General features: G+C 37.0%; 1 protein-coding gene across 1 annotated transcript in view; it reads left to right on the top strand.

Annotated features, from left to right (window-relative positions):
* LOC145664306 (solute carrier family 12 member 7-like) overlaps nucleotides 1–13,640 on the top strand; it is a 394,685-nt gene that overhangs the window by 224,706 nt on the left and 156,339 nt on the right. Inside the window, exon 13 of the mRNA XM_081730851.1 lies at nucleotides 7,299–7,488. Coding sequence (XP_081586977.1) covers nucleotides 7,299–7,488 — 190 coding nt within the window. The remainder of the gene's footprint in view (nucleotides 1–7,298; nucleotides 7,489–13,640) is intronic.

The raw sequence follows: 13,640 nt of genomic DNA, 5'->3' as shown, positions 1-13,640 counted from the left end.
ATTTACTATTGGCACCGCTGATTCTCGCATTGCTTTAGTTTCAAACGAAGAAATCTTTCCAAGTGCACGAATAGGTGCTTCATTCCAGACGTAGCGCGGAGTTTCGAAGTAGAAAGTTTAGAATTGGTTGTCATGGCAACAACAATGTGAGTCGTAACTTCGTAGGTTTGGCGATTTTGCAGATTGGATACAATTACTTCCGTATCTCTATTGAAAAAAGTTCCCAGTTTAATTCTCGACATTCCATAAGACAATTGCCAGTGAACTTGTCGTTAAGACATTATATATAAATTTAGCCCATCTAGTTACCTACAAGGCAACATTTTCTGGTGTCACACGAAATGTGGAACAAGACTATAGTCAATCAATTAGTGTTAGTGAACACGAAAATCCATAGGCGGGAAAAACCTTCGATCGCAACCGTTTCGTACTTATGGGGGGAATAGGAGCACTGGCAACACAACACGTTGTGGATAATGAGACGAAATATGGATGGAGTTCGATGAAAATATGCGTAGAAGCGCAACATATGCTATAATATGTCATTATATTCGACAATACTCTGACAAGTGAGGACAGAGGTGTAGCTCATAACGACAGAGGAGGGGGCGGGTAGACGCAAGTAAAAGTGATCATATAATTGAGAAAAACGGAGAAGCAAGACGTCAGGGGGAATGGTACAGTGTCAAGAATTCAATCAGAAACTATAAACGACACACCGTGTAAACGACACCGTGAAGCAGAAATGGAAGAAAGAGAGATATGGAGGAAATTGTTCGTAGGGTCCGAACCTCCTCCCCTTGTACAGTCCTATGTGTATAGACTGTTGTATACATGCAGGCATTCATTTTCATGTGTTTATAATGATGATGATATAAAAGTAAGAGAACAATATACGCCCCTGTGTAAATGCACTGCAAAGTCCAATACACCACTATACATTGAATGTTCAGTTCAGGAAGGTGGGGGCCGTTGGCCCTTGCCATTCTAGTCTCCACCCATGTATTTGACCATGTCCATGATATATTACTATGCTATTCCCCTCAAGTCTGGCACATATGTGTTCATACCTTTTATGAAACATTTCCCCTATGCCATACTCCACGCTACCCGCCCTCCTCCTCTGCCGTTTCGTGCTACATCCCTGCCCTCACTTGTAACAGTATTGTCGAATGTGTTATCACATGGTAGTATATGTTTAACTGCACTTCTATGCATATTTTCATCGAATTCGCGCCATATTTCGTCTCATTACCCACAGCGTGTTGTGTTGGCAGTTCTCCTACTCTTTCCCCGATAAGTACGAAACGGTTGCGATCGAGGGTTTTCCCGCCTATGGATTTTCGTGTTCACTAACACAAATCGATTGACCATAGTCTCGTTCCACATTTCGTGTAACGCTAGAAGAAGTTTCCTTGTTAGTCATGTGTCAATCAATATAATATAGTCGATGTCATGGATTCCCTTAAACATGAATCTTATCAAATTGTGTCCTCTCCACAAACATATCATTCAACACTCTTTAAAGAATACTCAAACAGTGGTATTAATTGGTTTCATACGTATTAGTTAAATATTTTGATGTTAGTGGGAAGGTAGTGTGTGAAAGGACCTCGCACTTTTCTTATGGAAAGTGGCTTTCGGCTAATGTTGTTGAAACTTCGCTGGTTGATAGTTCTTAACATGTGGATCAAAAGTCTCAATGCGCACAAAGACCGAAATCCACTCCTTCCCCCAAAAAAACCGCCTCCAAGTAGCTGGGGGGATTGAACTGATTTCAGCATGTAAAACAATTTGTTGTTTTAATCAACTCAACAAGGACCCCAAACAACCACATGTTAGACTATCCAACTACCCCACTTGACACCGCACTTTGCCCCCACATATCCCCCCCCGCGAATTACCTCACGAATGTTCCATATTACTGTAGTTTATAGTTGCGCGTATTTGTTGAAATACCTACAGTTTTGGTCTCACCGACGATATAATGGGTTTCACGTATCGCTTATTACGAATCTGAGGTGAGAGTTCTAGAATTCAAGATGGAGGATCAATGTAGCGGATCAAAAACACGAAACTCCTGAATGTAGCCACAAATAGCTGTTTACTAGGGTATTTTGGGTCGTTGGTTACGAATGTGAGGTCAAAATTCTTGAATTCAAGATTGCAGATCCAATATGGTGGATAAAAACGTTGAAGCCACAAATCATAGTAGACTAGAGTGTTTTTAGATCGCTGTTTAAGTACACAACATTCCTTGATACTTCAGTCACCATGTAGAATTATTCTACACCCTTGCCCTTTACCAAAACCCACCAGATATCTTAATGCTGAATGGTGTTAAAATAATTCATCAATTATCTGTTCATTATTTTCATCATTTCGCTTTGCAGCATCTAATGTGGTATTTAGCAATGAGTCATCGGGATATCTAATATTCTGTAAATGTCGTGCATGGCCTAAATACCACAAAACACTTGCAACGTGCGCACATGTACCTAATGTACGAGCACCGCTTTGGCATGTACAGTAGTAACCTTGAATAACATTTTGATCATAATCCTGGTCATCTTCATCATTGGCTACATATGCTATGAAAACTTGATTCTTAGTTGCATTGCGGAACCTTGAGTAGAGACGTATGCGCAAGAATCCCGGTTCAGTTACGTTTTCGTCAAGCTGGAATTGCTCATCGTTATCTCGTATTAGTTTATCTTGGACGTAAGAGGATGAGAGATCTACTTGATATGTGCCTACAGTCAAATCTCGTAAGTAGTTTAAGTTAAGTACAGGGAAATCAATTAGGCCTTGATCATTCAGCGGTACCCATTGACCGTTCCTTCTAATAAGATTATCTACCTCCACTTCTGCTTTACCAACGTTCGGCATGATTAACCTATTTCTCATTTCTCTAGCTAATTGAATGGTTGCATCTTGCATGAAAATAACGGGATGGTATCTGTTCAAAATAGCTCCATCTATGCGATAGAAACTATTCAGTTTCTTTGCATGTTGCAGATTCAACGTTTGTGCTAGAAACTTAAAAACAGATCTTAGATGCCCGTTTCTTGCCTCGACTATCCATGGACTTTTAGTAACTAGTCGAGAAGTATTCGCATCTTCTGTTGATAGTTGTCTTTCACGTGGTAGTAGGAGTGCGGGCATTCTATGATCAATTCCTAAATATTCCAGTAAAGGAATTACATCGCGGTATCCTCTGTCTACTAACACAATGTCACCATTTTGGAACCAGTTTGCTAAAGCACCTGCATCTTTTTGAAATTCTTCGCGAAGTATTTCTGCATCATTATTGTGCGAGTCAGCAAAATATGGCCCAAAAATAGATAGAATAAAACCATCTGGTGCTACTATAAGAGTAGGTTTTAATAGATGGCGTTGTTTATGAAGAGAGTATGACTGTCGCAATACCCGAAAATTCGAACTTTTGTGAATGTAGCCAATGATGAAGATGACCAGGATTATGATCAAAATGTTATTCAAGGTTACTACTGTACATGTCAAAGCGGTGCTCGTACATTAGGTACATGTGCGCACGTTGCAAGTGTCTTGTGGTATTTAGGCCATGCACGACATTTACAGAATATTAGATATCCCGATGACTCATTGCTAAGTACCACATTAGATGCTGCAAAGCGAAATGATGAAAATAATGAACAGATAATTGATGAATTATTTTAACACCGTTCAGCATTAAGATATTTGTGGTGGGTTTTGGTAAAGGGCAAGGGTGTAGAATAATTCTACATGGTGGCTGAAGTATCAAGGAATGTTGTGTACTTAAACAGCGATCTAAAAACACTCTAGTCTACTATGATTTGTGGCTTCAACGTTTTTATCCACCATATTGGATCTGCAATCTTGAATTCAAGAATTTTGACCTCACATTCGTAACCAACGACCCAAAATACCCTAGTAAACAGCTATTTGTGGCTACATTCAGGAGTTTCGTGTTTTTGATCCGCCACATTGATCCTCCATCTTGAATTCTAGAACTCTCACCTCAGATTCGTAATAAGCGATACGTGAAACCCATTATATCGTCGGTGAGACCAAAACTGTAGGTATTTCAACACATACGCGCAACTATAAACTACAGTAATATGGAACATTCGTGAGGTAATTCGCGGGGGGGGATATGTGGGGGCAAAGTGCGGTGGCAAGTGGGGTAGTTGGATAGTCTAACATGTGGTTGTTTGGGGTCCTTGTTGAGTTGATTAAAACAACAAATTGTTTTACATGCTGAAATCAGTTCAATCCCCACCAGCTACTTGGAGGCGGTTTTTTGGGGGAAAGGAGTGGATTTCGGTCTTTGTGCGCATTGAGACTTTTGATCCACATGTTAAGAACTATCAACCAGCGAAGTTTCAACAACATTAGCCGAAAGCCACTTTCCATAAGAAAAGTGCGGGGTCCTTTTAAAGTTGAGTTTCAATTTTATTTTGGGGTGCAATACTTGTATAGGCTTAGTTCTCATGCAAACGACAAATTAATATACGCATATCGTAGCAAATCTCAACCTATGGTTCTCAATTCACTGGTAAACAATAAGTAAACCTATAGATCGTAAAATTTATTATATCAGACTAACCTGTTTCATATGATTTAGTATTTTTTAAGGACGTAAGAAATGAATGCACTGAGATGTATTATAAAACATCAAGTAGCTATGTCACTCTTCACTATATGATTGGATAAAACAAGATTATGTTCTTAAGTTCAAGTGAAAATGAAATTAGGGCATTTTTAGAATTAAGATTTAAGTGAATCGTCATTGAGAGAAGAAGAAGGAAATCCATGTATCTGACTTCTTCCCTTAGTATAAAAAGGTTTGTTTGTATCTAAAGTCTCAAATGAATTTTCGATATTCTTCTGAGATCCGTAAGCTTCCAGTGGATCAATACGTAGGCTCCGATCTTGGGAACCTAGAGGTGACTGGCTCTCTTCAAAGTTAGTTTGGACTTCCCAGATTCTTTGTTTCGATCCTTTCTTGAATGTATGACAATTTAACACACATACCGGAACTCAATCCCTACCACCACGAAAGTTATACAGAAATCGGTGCCGCTAATCCCAGACTGGAAAAGGTTGAGAATTTCTCATGTGTTGTGCTGTTGTGAAATTGATGTAGAATTTTGAACTGTAAATATAAACCTCTTAAAGCTGAACGGAATTAAATGAACTAAAAGCCATAATCAGTATAGATTTGTCTTCTATGGAATCTTCGCTATATTAAAAATATGTTATTTGGGGCCGAAAAAGGGTTGAAGGTATCATTATCACTGTCCTGGTTGTCGGAATGTGTATCTACAACAACACCTCCTGACGATGGAAGAGGTTTGAAGCCAGTAAGTGAAGTCTAACGGCTGGTGTATAGGGCAGTATTTCGTATCGCAATACATGTGACTTTTGCAGTGCTATTATTCATATTATTGTCATGTAACTTGATTAGACTTTTATTGTTTAATAATGCTTAACAGAAACATTGTAGATTTTGGTACATTTCGTAAATTTTCTGAATGATTAAATTTGCCTGGATTGAATAAGCTGTAGAGAATTAGTATAGCCACGAAACACTGCACTGGAAACGTTTTAGGAACACAAGCGCAATCCAACAACTAATAGATTATGTCCGATCCAAAACTAGTCAAATTTTCCTTACATGTGTAAGTGTTCCAGGGTGTGAGTGCAAATATACCACTTTTATATTGAGCAGCAGAGTAGAGCAAAATTGAAAACGCTGAACGTAGAATTCCTCTGCAACCTCTCGTCTCATTTTGCTCGAATCTGCTTCGGTACACACCTTCAATTCGGAGTCGTCAATTACAGAATGGGATCCGCGACCTTTCTTATCTTCCAAACATGAGATTCCACTAAAGAACTTTCATAACAACGTTGTATTGTGAATTCTCTCATGTTGTCTTAATTTACTGAGACGCGCATTCATTAATGTTCCGAACTGTTTAGGTTCTTTTGCGACCGCGTTTAAATACGCTGAAGCAGATTTTTCGAAAATTGTGTTTTAGCACCCTGTTGTCTCAAGCCTGAAAATAGACGAAAGCAAAGATATTGCCTATAGTATACTACATCGGGCAGAACATAAGCTTTCGAATGATTGTGACAATAAATATGGACATGTTTTATGGCCAGAGTTATGTGTCAAAGTAAAAGAACTTGAATTTCTGCATTAAATGTGTACAACCTACCCCCAGTAGAACACGGCAATATCTTATTAGGTATACAGTCCATCAGAAAATTAGATCCTCGGAAGACTCAATGAAAATAGTCACTTTTATTGTGCCGTTCGTGTCATGCTGTATTTAGTCTGGGTTTGCCACTCCCAAAATGTCTATGTCGCTTGTGCTAAGGTGAGACCTGGGACTGTAAGCTTACAACACACTTACAAGGAAATCCTCGCTAATAAGTTGTAGAGTCTCAAAATCATAAAGCAATGCGCTTGCTGAAGTGTTACGCAACAAATGGGCACAAATGAATCCACTTCATGGATGAAAACGTTTTACCGTTGAGGAGAGATTCAATGTCCAAAATGAGAAGGATGCCACAAGTTCTCCAAAAGCTGCTTAAAAGACTCCACGATTCCAAAATAGTGATTATCGTACTTCAGTCATGGTGTGGTGGTGAGGTCAGTTATGAGAGCACTAACGACATCACTGAAATAAACTGAGCAAAACATCTTCCATGGTGACTGTCTAGGGGAGACAACTGAAGGGTCTCAACACATGCTTCTTTAATGATAGATCTGGAGCTTCCAGAAAAACCCGGCATACCCTCATAAGGCTAAGAACAGTTAGAGTGGCTAAAGAGGAATGTACAGACTTTATTTCGACATCTAATTGACCTTCTACTTGTCCAGACAGTCCTGTGGACCACTAATTGTAGGCTGTACTAGAGAAGATGGATTCCAAGAAACAATACAATAACATTAACAGTTAGAAGACCTCTCTCATGCAAGCAATAGCGGATTTTCCTATATAATCAGTGGGTAATTGTCGTGTGGTCACACAGACTTAAGGCTTGTGCGTGCAGAAAGTGGCTACTCTGAGTAATGATTACTATTTCTTGTTCACAATGTTGTATTGCTGCATGACAGTATTGAGATACTCCAATATCTCTCATCATATTGTGTCGGGTTATTGGTTACTTTGAGACAGTATTTGTAGTAATACTATGTACTACGGATACCTGGAATTACGTATAATTCAAGAAGTTCTGTTATTAAAAATTAAAGATCCTCTGTAATTTACATTTTTGCTTTCCAGAATACAAACAATAGGTATTGATGGAATGAAACCTAATACAGTACTCATGGGCTGGCCGTGCAGTTGGAGCGTACGAGGGAACGAAAGAAAATTGCTGCTATTTATGAGCATCATTCGTAATGTTGCTGCTGCAAAAATGACATTGCTTGTTGTTAAGGGTGTAGATGCATTTCCTGCAACTCGATCCAAGGTTAGTACAGTAAAGTAGTCTAGTTCACTTATCTGTCTATTATACAATTCAAAAGCCGCGTTAGGTGAAAAAAATTAATTCTTTCAGTTTAACGTCTCTTTAGAAGGCAATGATTAAGGCAAATGAATGATGATGGTAGAATTGGTGGAATGACAATGTGGAAAGAAACAAGAGTACATCGAGAAAACCCACGGATACGATGTTGTTCACCACAAACTTACTTTCCTGGAAATCGAACCAGAAACCTCGCACATCAGAGGTAAACGCTTTACTACTAAGCCACCATGCCCTCTCCGCGTTAGACGAACTAGTGGTTGACACCAATCAATAAATCCACTCTGTGCTGTTGCCAAACCTTCGGTGAGAAAGCTAGCGGACAAATGTTTCATGTAGCAAAAGTACTGTACTCATCTCATTAACATCTGTAAGTCACAACAGTACAAAAATGTGTGACACTAATAAAATGATCATAGTATATAAGTCTTATTAATAACGTTAATTTCTGCTATAATCGTAGTATGGATATTGTTTCGTTTGGTTCAGATCTTCACATGGCAAGCAAAGAATGTAAATATACTTTAGAATAATTGATCTAGGTATATCGTTTATAACTACATTCAGATCTGTATAAGAATCAAACTTAAATCCCTGCAAACCAAAGGCCAGTGCTTACCATTTTGAATCTATTTTAATCTCGAGATAAAGGAAATCGTTACACAAGGGAACAATTACGTATTTTGCACCAATTCATGAAATATACATGCGGAGTACCCGTTGGCTCAATGGTAAAGTACTCACATCTTATGCTAAGAATCATTGATTCGATTGAAACTTTTGAAACCATGGTGGAAACGTGTTCGTAGTTTCCTCGGGATTATCCCATTTTCTCTCATTATCTTAATTGCAGTAATTCTACCACTATCATTGAATTGCATTAATTTTCTGTCCAGGGGTGCCCACAAGGGGGGGGCTATGACGCAAACTGCGTCATTGAAATATTTAAGGGGGTTAAAAATCTATATAAATATGTTTGAGAGGGTGTAAAAATTAATCGGAAAGATATTTTTTCATGGAATAACACCTACGGAAAGGCAATTGAGGGGGGGTGCGTCATGGACATGAGGGGGATGGGCACCACTGTTTCTGTCTGCTTTAGTTTATAGGGAATGATCACAACACGCTGAATCAAGAATACAATTTTATTTTTTGAAATATAAATAAAACTGAACTTACGTATTGTTTACTGGTATTTCTTCGCTGCGATCAGAGCAACGAGTTAATTTGCCCTCAATTTCAGATTGTGTCTCACCAGATTCGGAGCTTATGTTCTGTAGGTTAACTAAAACCCGAATTAACTCAATGAAATCCTATTTCTCTTTCTAATTCTTGTAATTCTAATAATTGCTAATTCGTATTGGTAAAGTTAACTTTCATATTGAAGTAATAATCGCAATAAGAAATCCCATTAAATTAAACGGCTGTAAAATACGAAGAAATGAAGCTAAAATCATGATTATTTCACCAATATTCTAAGTAAAGTATAATCTGCAACTCTCAGTTATTGTTTTAGATCAAAATGCAGCGTTTCTATATTAGTTTCGGCCCAAGCAGTCTTCCAGTTAATTGCGCTGACAACATCCGAATTGCTGTTACCAGATTAGTAGACATGAGAGAGGTGTTTGCTGCGCCAGTCCGCTTGCTGCGTACTATGAATGTTCTATTTCCCTTGAAGGCAGTACCATATGCAAGGGGGGATTTGGGGATTCAACTTATGATATTCAAAATATATTTACTATACTAATATATATATATATAAATCGCTTTCTCGAACCAGAAAGTATAGATTTACTCCATTTGATGCATGGGCACCCGAAGAAAATTTTCTATCCCCTAGAAAATCTTAAGGAATTTAACACATTTTCGTTAACACATCTCTCTCACATCTCGTTAACACATTTAACACATTTCTCCCCTTCGGGCGCCTATGATTTCATGACAAGTGGATAGTCGCCCTTGAAACAATATTATTTTTCCTATTTGGAAGTACATTTCTTAACGTATTCAATATTATTAGTAAGACTCGGACTTTTATGTAATCACATATTTTAATTGGTTGTATATAGCTGTACAAGAATGTCGATGTATATCGATCAAGACGTTTACATTGATATATGTCAATTTGATTTTGCATATTTCACACAATGTTACATATTTCTTATGAGCACAATGTCATGATGCTACATATTTTTCTACGTATCCCAAGTAACACAAAATAATCGGCCCGACGTCCATAAATGGCCAGTCAAAGTTGACCCCGACGATCTTGTAAACGCTGTACTACATACACAGAAGACTAGATGTTACCACACAATACATATTTGATACTTATATAAATTTTAGCTATACCGCAATTCAAAAGAAAGTTTGCCAAAAATAAATACATAAATAAACATAACAATTTACTTGAATTAATATGTACGCTTACATATTTAACATTAATCTTTCTATAAATTTCGATGCCTATGTTCATGCCCAGATACGGAGTAAACTATAATTTATATTTTACCAACGTCGTAATTATAGACGTAAGATGATTTTCGATAAGGTCTTACAAAACAATGAAAAACACATTTGGAAAGAAATGAACATGAACTTTTATTCTTAAGGTTCATAGAACAAATAATAATACATATCGTTTTTAAAAAATGAAATGCACACTTATATGCTGCAGGAGCATTACTTCATCATGATGTACAGAAGCCTGGTAGTAGCTAGCACAGCAGCGTGAAGTTGCTCCCAACTGTTAAAAGCACAAATTGTAAAGAGTATTTTCGTGCAGAAGTGGAGCGAAACGCTGGCTGACGAAATGACAAAAGGGAGTCTTTGGATACTTGTACTCACAGTACTTCTTGTTTGTATGATACACACGTAAAACTATACACAGCCAATCGAAAAAAATATACGGATATCAGAGGCGCTGATGAGAAGATAACAGTCGAGGGACTTAGTTAATCTTATAATTAACTCAAATGAGGATTATATAAACAAGTTTACTTAGTTCAAATAACTATACATATCCGCGTATCGAATAATATACGGATAGATTATCCGGTACATATGGTAGGTTATTTTTTAAAACTAACTCAAAGCTTTGCGCTGAGTTTTGAAACTATTAACAACAGTCCTACCTGAAAATCAATTAAAAGTATGGATCGAACATTTGGGGGGAAGAACCCAACCCCCAATAAAAATTTTGGGAGTATAATAGGGTCTGAGCTCCTAGGTTCCGGCGCTACTGATTCATACGTAATACTACTTCGAAAGAAGAAATTGTTGATTTCATTATTCGTTAAAAGTTTTTGAAAATGTTAACTATTGGTAATTTATTTGTAAATACTAAAAATGAAAAATTCGACAACACACAAACGAGTTGGAGAATTTATCCGTATTAAGGTAGGCCTATTTCCCGTTAACTTGCAAATATAGCTGAGGATTCATGATTTGTATAATATTTGTGAAATTTTACACATTGAGACACAAAGAGAAAAGGGGAGAATATAGTGTCAATAAACAACAACTTAAAAATGCACGAAATTAATGAATAATATCAAATATAGAACCATTAATATAATTAACTCTGTAACTCGTTTTCCCCATTCATTTCCCTTTCTTTATTTACAGGATTACATCATCTCTGAATTTCTCCACTGAACGTCTATAGGGCGGGCTGTTGCCATCGATAAACTTATACCGAAAAATTGTATATTTTGCTAATGTATCGAATTACAACATTGCTTTTTTCCCACCAGCTCATTCGAAAATCATCCTCAATTAGAAAAAACTTGTTAATTTATATCTTTTATGTAATACAGAAACATGTACTTACTTTAATGGTGTTCAGCTTCCTTTTAAGCCCTGTGAAGATGATTTGGTGGCGCTGACTTTACATTCGTAGTAGTCTCGCAATTCTGGTGAAATATAAGTAAGAAGCTTTCTCAAATCCTTTACTTTTGCAGTAGACAAGTTCATTCACCCAAAGAACAGAGCAATCAATTCCTAGAGATGTGGATGCTGGCCACGTACGGCGATTTTGATTGTTTGCCACTTATTTATATCACAGAGTGAGCGATATGGACAATACCAGATTATTCCTTGGTAATTCTAATTTTGGAAGCCTTCTGTAACTGATTCACCTTGAACACATTCTTTGCAGAAGACTAATGATGAAATAATAGGAGCAAGGGAAAAGAGCATATTTCTCATCATTTCTGTTACTTGGAAAGGTTTGGCTCTTTTTGATGTTCTAATAATGTCCACCCCCTGAAGTAATGTATACTGCTGTTGTAGATCTCTCCTTCTTTTCAATAATTTCAAACTCCCTGTCACAATATAGGAAAGTAGGACCAGGGAACGGAAAAAATTGTGTTGTAATCATTAAAGTCCACTACAATGTCGCTTCATCAAGAGTGGGAAGAGTAGAATGCAGCGAGAACATATCAGGTTCTTGCACGCTACAAGCGTTAATTCCAATTGCTGATAACATCTGCGCACCAGCTTTTGGTGGACTTGTAAACTTCCTACAACTGAATTTTTTTTTTACAGGAAATCGAAATACCTCTGGAGCCTTCATGAATGGCGATAACTCACGTTTCACAAAAATGTCACATATCAGGTTCTTGCATGCACCCACAGAATTTGTTTTCCGTGCCATTTAAGAAAACATCATTTTGTGCTCAGTTGGCAACACTGCATTACATATGATGTTATTGAGCATGCCTGTGGGTACAATATTTACTTACTATACCCTTGTGTTGTAACGCTCCACTTTGCTCATCTCCCGGCACAGCAGTCATCCATTCTATCGACCGAAGACGAAATTATGACAACTGAATCGTTTAGTCCTTGTAGATATGCTGAGTCGCCACCACGCATAGAAAAATCGTGGAAATTTTTATTTGTTTCAGATCCAAGTTCGGTGATGAGGCTGTAACGTTAATCATGATGATTTCTCAATCACATTGCACGGTACGAGATAACAATCGTGACTCAATATGTAATACAGTCATTGAAGAAGGAATTTGACGTACACTATTATTTAAAACGTATCAATGATAACCTCAGAAATTAAAGAAATAAATACCAAACCAATGTTTTTTATTGCATGTTCTGCTTATAAAGATCTTGAATTCGGAACAATGTACATTAAATTATTTGTAAAAGTTAAAATGAAATTTTACAATAAATACCAATGCTACATCCATGGGGACTAGCGTAGTGCATGTATTTAAATATTACTCATATTGTTAACTTTGGGACGTAGTCCATATAGTGGCTTTGTTCCATAGGCCTTAATATTGTAGATACCATGTTCATCTGATTCGCAAGTAATTAAATGTTGTGAAAGTAACCGACGATACATTCGTAGGCGTGTAATAAATTAACGAAATTAGATTAAAAGCAACGGACACAAGCATCATATCATATGTGTTCAAGATTAAACTTCTTCTTTCGCAGCTTTCATCCATGCCCTGTTCCAGCTAACATCATAGGATAACAACAGTTCAGCGAAAAGGCTAATATATTCCACATGGGACATATTTCTTTACTATATTATATTTACTACCCTTTATTTAATCCTTGATACATTTTTGTATTTTAATATTATCGTCATTTCGTATGAATAAAACCTTTTGCCTATGTTGTACATATCCTTGTTTTGTTGCTAACCAAACTAGACATGACCTCATAACTGCATCACAGAGAATTACGTTCTATCTGAATTTGCATAACTTAACTAGATTAAACCTAGTGCCGTGCTATTAAACGTTATTGTTAACGTGTTTTACTAGAAATATTATGCCATTAAATATATCGTAGGTACTTTTTTAGAATAAATATTACGCCAATAAATATAATTGAGTTGATATCATTCATAATAGTTTCCATGTCTACCAAACGATTAATACAGATTTACTGAAATTTAGTTGAAACATTATGGTTTGTCGTGAAATTACATATTTTCAGTTATTCGGCGGCATAAAAGGAGAAGGGCTTAAGCCCCAGAAGATGCTCTTTAGCTAGTCATAATTATTTATTCTCCTGCCTCCATAATTACAATATTTTCAGTGCTTTAACAAATATTTTCTAAATAA

The sequence above is a fragment of the Thermobia domestica genome, chromosome 11 (genome assembly GCF_964235325.1).
Source record: "Thermobia domestica chromosome 11, izTheDome1.hap1.1, whole genome shotgun sequence".
In the NCBI taxonomy this organism is placed as follows: Eukaryota; Metazoa; Arthropoda; class Insecta; order Zygentoma; family Lepismatidae; genus Thermobia; species Thermobia domestica.
The sequence above is the reverse complement of the archived record's forward strand: the minus strand, read 5'-3'. Positions and strand labels throughout refer to the sequence as shown.